This window comes from Panicum virgatum, chromosome 7N (genome assembly GCF_016808335.1).
Source record: "Panicum virgatum strain AP13 chromosome 7N, P.virgatum_v5, whole genome shotgun sequence".
Lineage (NCBI taxonomy): Eukaryota > Viridiplantae > Streptophyta > Magnoliopsida > Poales > Poaceae > Panicum > Panicum virgatum.
Window position 1 is genome coordinate 28619709 of NC_053151.1, and position 9415 is coordinate 28629123.

Sequence of the window (9415 nt, forward strand, 5' to 3'; positions counted from 1 at the left end):
TATTGTTTTTTTAAAAAAATAAAGAAAAACGGCTCTTGTTCTGGGATGGGGGCGATGAAAGGTACAGCGCACCTCACGAAGATTCTTCGGCTTCCCCCCGGGTCCCTCCAGCATGGAGGATTATTGGAGGTTGCCTACCACCACCTAGCTAGTAGTGCATGTGCATCTTCTTTGAGATCCTTGCACGAAGGATCGGAGGTTGCATACTACTGATTACTGAACTACTACTCCTACTGATGAGCTCGATCGCTGGTGCTTGAGCTTCACTCCACCACAGTTGGTCAACCGGGGACGACGACGATCCCTGCGTTGCGCTGGGACCTTTTGGCATGTGCACAGCGAGAGAGACTACCAGCTGAGCCTCATCAGTCATCAGCCGAAGATTCTTTCTGCCATTGACCCATGCCCCCACGCTTGACAAAAACAAGCAGTCTGGTTCGTGAGGCCGCACGAGCTCCGTTCCGGTGCAGGGATGATCGCACCGTACCGGGCATGAGCGCACACGCAGCATCAGCAGCATCACCCCCTTCATTCTCCCATCTCGGCGGTACGTACGGCCTGGGGCAGCGGAGCCGGCCGGAGTGGGAAGGGTTGGTGATGGGTCGTCGACGGTTGCGACGTCGCCTCAGGAACGGACGGGAGCGCCCCGGCCAGCGCCGAAGAAGCGAAAACAGGGGGGACGCGCGACACGGCGACGCCCGCGGAGGCTGCGCTCTCGGGTGGCCGGCGCCCTCCGTTCCTTATCTCCATGGAGGATGGATGGAGCTCCACCGACCGCCCTGCGTCCTCATGCCCCGTGCCCTATGCCAATGGCACCACCATGAACGCCTGTCCCCCACAACTAATCAGGCCATTTTGATGCGTCTCCGCGAGCTAATCAGAAACACCATGTAAGGACACCATCCACTTTCATCAGAGCCAGAGTACATTAATTCAAGGCAGGTCCGTTTGTGCTCAGAGGATCGAGTGAACGAACAATGTTAAATGTTGGGGAACGAAAGGAAAGGGAGCGTGAAGCTAGCTACCCGTCCTGCTGTTGGATAACGGCGTGGTCTTCTTTACGACGACCTATTTTACCAAAAGTTTTCGGACGAAAAGCATCAGATCGCACACACAGAGAGAGAAAGAGAGAAGGATGTGGAAAGGGCTTTTTGGATCTTTTCATTTCCGCCCATTCTTCCTACGTAGTTAAAAAGCGTCCGTGAGTCAGCATGGCTTCACAAAGGCGGTCTCTTTTGCCATAAAGAAGAGCAGGATCTGCTCTGCTCTGATGGGTAAAAACAGCGCCGGCCTAAAGGAGGCAGCCCTGCAGCCTCAGTGTCACATCACAAGATCGAGTGGGTGCTCTTCTTTACGCTGGCTTAGCCTGCAAGTAAGACGAGCTAAAAACTGTAAGATGAGTAGAAACCAGGCCGCGGCCAACACCATTTTAGTTTCTCTCTAATTCTCCCCAAATCTGTCCATTAGTGATGAGATGATTACAGGCGCACCAGCTTTATTTGCAGGCAGAGGCACAGATAGAATTCAGAACAGAGAAGGGGGGAAAATGACAAAAAGGTATCATGCATGCATACATACGCTAGCTAGTGGCACATGCTACCTACCGTACCTCGATCCAGGCCCATACCATGCGCGCATTACAATCAGGACCATCGGATAGTTTGGAAGTACAGAGCAGCGAGGAACCAGACGTCCCTGCAGCTCTATCGCGCGCGCCTGGTTTGGCCGCGCGTAGGGCGGGGCGATTGCAGGCAAGTGCATGCGGCCTCAGCTCTATGATATGATGGAGCGCGCCACCTACCCGTCCGGTCTTCTTTTGTTCTGTTTGGTAAAGGGAGCTCGCGTTGCGTTGCCGGCCAAAGAATCTCTGAGGAGTGTTAATAATAGAGTAAAGTGCTAACTTTTAGTACTAGCTCATCCAAACAGTAGTGCTAATGAGGTAGGCTAAACTTTAGCCAAGATATAAAAACAGGTAGGCTAAACTTTAGCTAAGATATAAAAACTTTAGTATGTCCATAAGTGCTAATGTGTGCTAAAATTTAGTACTCAACTTACTGAGGACCAATGGTGATCACCCTATGAATGATGAGTGGTTGGTAACGTTGTGAGGATTTGATATCTCTTGGCTCATGATGCGCAGACGTGACGTTCGACGGATACGGTGAAGGTAAGGTTCATGCCGATGGATCAAAAACGGTGAAGGATGAACGCGAGTAGGCTTGAACTGAGTGATCTGAGAAATCCGGGCGAAGTCACGGGCCATCCACGTGGTTGAGTCAAGCGGGACGAAAGCATCAGAAGCTGGCGGAGGCTGGATATCATCGATACCGAGGAGGTTGCGTGGCGGCCAAGCGGAGATGAACTGTTTGGGTGGTTCGGGCCTCAAAACCACCATGCAGGCAGGTTTTCCGGTTTAGGTTTCAAAATCGAGGACCCATTTAGTGCGTCTAGATGGCGAAAATGGAGGTCTTTCGGGCTTGAAGATTCAAGTTCTTGCTATGTGATTCTTGTGAGCCCCTTTTCTTGCTTCTGAGCGTTTTATTACGTATTTTTCGATTATTTTTCGTGCGATTTTGTTTTGCGAATTTTACTCAATCTTTTTACAAAACATTTTGGATCTATTAGGAGTTAGGACTAGTAGTTACAAACCTATAGCTCGAGTTCCGTTTCGATTCATCGTAATTTGAGTGAGTAATTTAGTTTGAAGTTTTGGTTTGCTTTGTGTGTTCGTCCCTCCTTTGCTCTTCCTCGGTTCCTGCGCAGGTGGTTTCGCTGTGGCACACGAGGCAGCTGCGGCGGGTAGCAACGCCGAGCAGGCGCAGCGGCGGCGCGCAGAGGCGCACAGCAGCCGGCGGCGGCGCGTGTGCGTGCTCGTTTTTTTTCTTTCTTTTTTTGAGAGGCCGCGTGCGTGCTCGTGGGCTCGTGGCCAGGCTCCAAGGCACGCACGGGAGTGTGCGTCTGGCGGCTCAGCCAGGCTGGCCGAGCACTCGGCCCGCGAGGGGGTGGCCCAGGGGGCGCTAGGAGCGGCCCGTGGAGGCCCAGGCGGCGGCGCCAGGCCGCGTTGCCCTGTTGACCAGCCCAGGCTGCAGCTTTGCAAACGGGCCAGGCCGAGCAAGCAGCCTAGGTAAGAAGCTTTGTTCTTTTTTATTTTGTGCTTATACCTATGTATTGCGTGCTTTCTTAGTTAATCTAGTTAATTAGAGTTAAATTTTGCTACTAGTTTTTAAATCATTGCATGCTTTGTTATCTAGTTTACTTTAGTATTTATTCTCGCTAAATTTAGTCAACCCGTGCTTGTTTAGTCACAAATGATTTGGCTAATGCTCTTCATTGTAGAGTCCATTCGCTTTTCCGGATAATTACTGCCTAATTTTTTTGTTAATCTTTGCTTCTAATTTGTGCGAGTTTCTTTCCTAATTGTTCCTACGATGATCTCGTCATGAGTTGGTTTGTGTCACCTTAATAATTAGAAAAAAATATCATGTTGTATTCGGGATATCAACCTTGTTTTCTCGGAGAATTTTAATAGTTTCCATCCATCCCCTTTCTGGTCGTCTGTTTCGATCCCAGACAAAACAGTACAGTCTTTTTGGATTCAGAGGCTAAACTTTAGACCATGTCACATCAAAGAAAATCTTGGTATTCATTAGTATTAAATGAAGTCTAATTACAAAATTAATTGTATAATTCCGGGGCTAAACTGTAAGACGAATTTAACGAGGTATATTAATTCATAATTAGCGGATGGTTACTTAGCATCACTATAGCAAATTATAGATTAATTTGCTCATTAGATTCGTTTTGCGAATTAGCACCCATGTGTGCAAAAAGTTTTATAAACAAATTTTATTTCATACGTTAAAAAGAAGTCCATGGAAACAAAGGTAGTGACGCGGCGTGTAGTGTGTGGACTAGGGTTTTATTTCCCGACCGGTAACCGGTAACCGCCGGGCTCCGGTTTACCGGACCGGTTTGATCGGTTACCGGTCGGAACCGGTTGAATTCAAATTCAAATAAATTCAAAAGCTCCCGTGCAACCGGTTCCGACCGGTTTACCGGCCGGTTTGACCGGTTTACCGGCCGGTTTTACCGGTGTACCGGTCGGTTTGACCGGTTTGAATTCAAATCCAAATTCAAAAGCTTCCGTGCAACCGGTTTACCGGCCGGTTTGACCGGTTTGACTGGTGGGCCTTAATGGGCCGGCCCATTTTTTTCTTTTTCTTTTTTGATTTAACTTTAAATCCCCGCAAACTATACTAAATGAATGAATTTTTGAGAAAATTTGATATCATTAAATTCATCGCAACTTGAAGTATTTTTAGGAATTTTTTGGGAATTTTTCATTTTTTGAATTTAAATTTAAATTTTGAATTTTGGCCGGTTGGGTACCGGCCGAAACCGGAACCGGTCCGGACCAGTTTGACCGGTAACCGGTCAAACCGGACCGGTTCCCACCGGTAAGGTTAACCCTGGTGTGGACACGGTTGGTAGAAGGGAAAAGCTAGAGTAGAGAATTATTTGTGCCGTTTAACCAGTTAGTGCTGCAACTGCCGTTTTACCGTTTGGTCGGAGCCATGGCTTTGGTCCGGAGCAAGTAACCTTATCCATGGCCCAACCAGGTGATGTTGACCTGCAAGCAACAGGCCGTGTTTAGTTCTTTTTGCAAAAGAATCTTACCAATTTTAAGTACTAAATGAAGTTTATTTACAAAAATTTTTGCACAGATGAATTGTAAATCGCGAGACGAATCTAATGATGTTAATTAATCTATGATTAATTAATAATTAGCGGATGGTACTGTAGCATCACTGTTGCAAATCATAGATTAAGTAGGCTCATTAAATTCGTCTCACGATTTACAGCCCATCAATGCGAAAAGTTTTGTAAATAGACTCCATTTAGTACTTCAAATTAGCAAAATTCTTTCACAAAATTGCGTTTTTGCGTTTACAAGATGGGAACTAAACAGGCCTGACTAACCACCTAGTTTCTGTCTGCAGAAAAGATATCTGTGCTCGGAGATCGCTCTCTTGTATAAATACTTGGTCCACGCGTCGCCCCGCCATTGGCCGTGGCAGATTAGACACTGCCGCCCCGCGGCCGTCGCGCCACACACACGGCACACCGCCACGGCCACTGCCGGCCGCCTACTCCGAGAGCCTCACCCATCCCGTAGGCGGCGGCGGCGGCAGCACCGCAGCAGCAGAGGAGAAAAAGGCCTTCCGGCTCCGGAACCCCGCGGACCCGACCAGCCACGCGGCCCTCCCATCCGCGAGACGCGCTTCCCTCCGAATTCCAAAACAGCACACGCGCGCGCGCCATGGCGGAGCGCCTCGCCGCCTCCCTCCTCCCCGCGGCCTCCCCGTCCCCGTCCGCCCGCCGCGCCACGGTCGGGGCCGCGGCCGCCGCGCCCTTCCCTTGCTCGGGCCCCGCCCGCGCGGGGCTGCGCCTCCGCTCCTCCCGTCGTCCGGCCCGCTTCTCCAAGGCGGCCGCCGGCCGCGGCGGCGGCGGCGCGCTCCGGGTGGTCCGGTGCATGGCGGCGTCGGACGCGGCGCAGCTCAAGAGCGCGCGGGAGGACATCAGGGAGCTCCTCAAGACCACGTACTGCCACCCGATCATGGTGAGCTACACTGTCTTTTACACTGTTAATCAGTTTTTTAGTAGTGAGCTACACTGTCTTTTACAGTCGATGTGCCTTTGTTCTATTTAGTGACCATCTTTTCATTATACATTACAAAGCAGTGTTGCTCTGTGACATTATGCTTGTTTAAATTGCATTTTACCAAGTCGATTAATGGAAATCTATTGTTGTAGCTGTAGTGAAGTGATGAGTTGTTTACTCAATACATGACTATGCTTGTGCAAGCAAGTTTACCATGGCCAAGTATTTATCTTAGATTCTAATGCTTTCTACTTGTTCAGGTCCGTCTTGGGTGGCATGATTCTGGTACGTATGACAAGAATATTGAGGAGTGGCCCCAGCGCGGCGGAGCTGATGGAAGCTTAAGATTTCAACCTGAGTTGAATCATGGAGCCAATGCTGGTTTTTTATCTCATCTTTGGAGTCTACATTTCTTATACTACTAGGTGGTAGTAACTTACATATTTGGCTTGATCTTTTACAGGTCTGATTAATGCTTTGAAGCTTATCCAACCTATCAAGGACAAATACCCAGGTATCACTTACGCAGATTTGTTCCAGTTGGCGAGTGCTGCTGCAATTGAGGTCATAGTCCTTACTCTGCTTAAGTGTCTTACTTGACCACTTTGATCAGTCGAGTTTATGTAGTCATATGCTTTGTCAACCTCATTACACAGGAAGCTGGTGGCCCAAAAATTCCAATGAAATACGGACGGGTAGATGTCACAGCACCTGAGCAATGTCCACCTGAGGGGAGACTTCCTGGTCAGTGTTTCCAATGGGTTCTTTATTCTATCGCAATATCTACCTTTTTGTTTTGTTCAGTAGTTAAAATTCCGACTTATGAGAGGTATTTACCAAGGTTTGACTAACTTGTTGCTGATGCCATGATCTGCAGATGCTGGCCCACGTGATCCTGCTGAACACCTTAGGCAGGTATTCTATAGAATGGGCCTCGATGACAAGGTGTGGCATTCGAATCTTCACTAAACGTTTTTTCAGCATTTTTCTAAAAATGTGACATGTTCTTGAACTTATAGAGCATTTGTCCAGGAAATCGTTGCTTTGTCTGGAGCACATACACTTGGAAGAGCAAGGCCTGACCGGAGTGGCTGGGGAAAGCCAGAAACAAAATATACTGTATGTTTTGTGGTCCATTTGTTTCAGTTTATATCGAAACTTCAGTATTAGGGAGTTTCTGAGCCTGCTTTGTCTGTATGCCATCTATTATTCTATATTTTGAATATAGATTATCGAATGCCCAACCTTTTCTATGATATGCAATATGGATATTATGATTTATAGTTCCTATGGTAATTTATCCTCAAAATGTAATGAATGGCTAGGACCTAACAATTTCTCAACTCCTTGTCTCCTTCATACTAATATTTACTGACCCGCAAAATGTTACTTGATAGCTAATGCTTCTCCAACTCCTGATGTTTCAAAATTGAGAAATAAAAAATTTCTCTCTTTGTACCCAAAACTACCATTTTGCAACTTTAGTTTTAAACGGGGTGAGTTGTGAATCTGATTAGTTTCAAATAAGTAGTACTGAGATGCTCTTATTATTGTGTTTTACAGAAGGATGGGCCTGGTGAACCTGGAGGGCAATCATGGACAGTTGAATGGTTGAAGTTTGATAACAGTTACTTCAAGGTGTGCTTTTTTGTGTCATATTTACAAATCAAATTATTCAATAGAATCTCTGATGATTTACTTTAAGCTGTTAACAACACTTCAGGACATGAAGTTTCTGAGCCAGCTTCCATGGAAAGAGCGGGCAGACCAGGATCTTCTAGTTTTGCCCACTGATGCTGCACTATTTGAGGATCCATCTTTCAAGGTAACCACTTGGGCTCGGTTTGTGACCTGTGAAGATCGTGCTTGCATTCCCTGACAATCAACGACATGCTCAGGTGTATGCAGAAAAATATGCAGAGGACCAGGAAGCCTTCTTTAAAGATTATGCTGAAGCTCATGCTAAACTGAGCAACCTTGGTGCAAAGTTTGATCCTCCTGAGGTTGGTGTCACCATGCTGCCACTTCAATCTTCTCCAACCAGTAGCGACTTTAGCAAAGAAAAAAAATGCAGTAGCAGTTTCAATTATGTAGGCTTGCAACCTGAATAATAGATTTACTTCCTCTAATGTGCATGCTCTTTGATTCTGCATCCGCAACCACTATATCATATTCAATCATATGAAAAGGAAATATAGATGCGCTACACTACTGTAAGACTTGAAGTACTCTAATGATGGGAGTTTGAGAGACGGGCCAAGTGGCAACTATCTGGTACCATTTTGATGGAACATGAGTTATTATGGATGGTTCGGGCCGACTTTTCCTTGTCGCTCCAATTCCTGTAGTCGTGTAGAAATATGTATGTTGGTTAGTGTCCGATTTCATGTATGTGTTGTGATTATCCTGCAGGGATTCACACTGGACGATGACACAAGCGATAAGCCAGCAGAAGGAAAGAAGGAAGAAGTTGCACCAACACCAGAACCAGAACCAGAACCAGCAGCTGCAGCAGCACCGCCACCACCGGCACCGGTACCAGAGCCAGAGCTAGCAACAGTGCCGGCACCAGAACCAGTAGCAGCAGCAGTGGCAACAGCGACAGCGGACGATAACAATGGTGCGCCGCCACAGCCGAAGCCTTTCTTTGCTGCCGACTACTCTTATGCAAAGGTAAGCACCTGTCCCCTCATATTATTTTGCAATCTAAAGGGCAACTTAATGGTAGCTTGATGTGGCATGTTGTCGGCCGGTGATCTTGTAGAGGGAGCTATCGGACTCGATGAAGCAGAAGATCAGGGCGGAGTACGAGGGGTTCGGGGGCAGCCCGGACAAGCCCCTGCAGTCCAACTACTTCCTCAACATCATGATTCTCATCGCGGGGCTGGCGTTCCTGACGTCTCTGGTTGGCAACTGAGAACGTTTTAATCCTGATGAAGTTTAAGAGTGTCCATAGCAAGTTCTGTGAAGTTTACGTAAACTTTGTAAAAAGTTTTGTTTTTTCAAAATTTGGAAGATATGTATAACAAGTGTTCAAGAACCAGTAACCTAGCTATCAGCACATATATATAATAAATGGATGGATGCACATTTGCAATTTTTTTAAAATGATGTAAACATTGGATTTTCTCTTACCCAAAATTGAATAGCTTATGCTGAGATGGACATGCAAAGGAAACTCATCTCCATTGCAACTCTATAATATACTGCTAATGTGGAGTTTCTTGTGGCATCCATGAAAAGGTTCGATTATCTTGATGCATCTTATTCTTATGTAGCATTTGGTTGGCTTTTGTGCGCACCAAATGGTAAAAACATCTAATGCAAAGGAGAACAACAAAAAATTATTTGTATTCTTTTTGTGGTAATTACTATTGTCTGTAATTTGGACACATGCTCCCACTTATCAACAATATTGCTGAAAACATAGGCTAATTAGAGAATTACTAGAAATATGACGCGCAGTTATGTCACGTTATTTAGCATGTGTAATGTATCATTAGATTTGGTGAATATGAAGGTGCTTTTATTGAGTTTGATTATCCTCTACCGTAAGTTATAATCCTGCCGAGGTACCAATATAAAAGCAACCTAGTGTCATCATAAGTACGTGTAGTTGGCATGTGAATATCCTTCGATTCTCCTTTTCCCATGAAGTGCTTTATAGGTACATCCATCTCCTAGATGTCATCTTCGTAGCACTTATCTTCTCTCTTATTAAAACTGGGATGATGTCGGCAACACGGGAGAGGG

At 46.4% G+C, this 9415-nt stretch overlaps 1 protein-coding gene across 1 annotated transcript; it reads left to right on the forward strand.

Moving 5' to 3' along the window:
* The first annotated feature begins 5106 nt into the window (after window positions 1-5106).
* On the forward strand, window positions 5107-8835 carry LOC120682240 (probable L-ascorbate peroxidase 8, chloroplastic). Its single transcript, XM_039964063.1, has 11 exons — window positions 5107-5620; window positions 5923-6043; window positions 6126-6226; window positions 6319-6406; window positions 6540-6607; window positions 6695-6781; window positions 7226-7300; window positions 7386-7487; window positions 7561-7665; window positions 8075-8335; window positions 8427-8835. Exons 1-11 carry the CDS (start codon window positions 5321-5323, stop codon window positions 8577-8579), a joined length of 1461 nt encoding a protein of 486 aa, XP_039819997.1. The 5' UTR covers window positions 5107-5320; the 3' UTR covers window positions 8580-8835.
* Window positions 8836-9415: the final 580 nt, after the last annotated feature.

Excerpts from the sequence above, each read along its gene's own strand:
- LOC120682240 (XM_039964063.1), top strand. The coding sequence starts at position 5,321 with ATGGCGGAGCGCCTCGCCGCCTCCCTCCTCCCCGCGGCCTCCCCGTCC. Across the intron at positions 5,621-5,922 it reads CGTACTGCCACCCGATCATG|GTCCGTCTTGGGTGGCATGA; the intron begins GTGAGCTACACT and ends CTACTTGTTCAG. Across the intron at positions 7,666-8,074 it reads CAAAGTTTGATCCTCCTGAG|GGATTCACACTGGACGATGA; the intron begins GTTGGTGTCACC and ends ATTATCCTGCAG.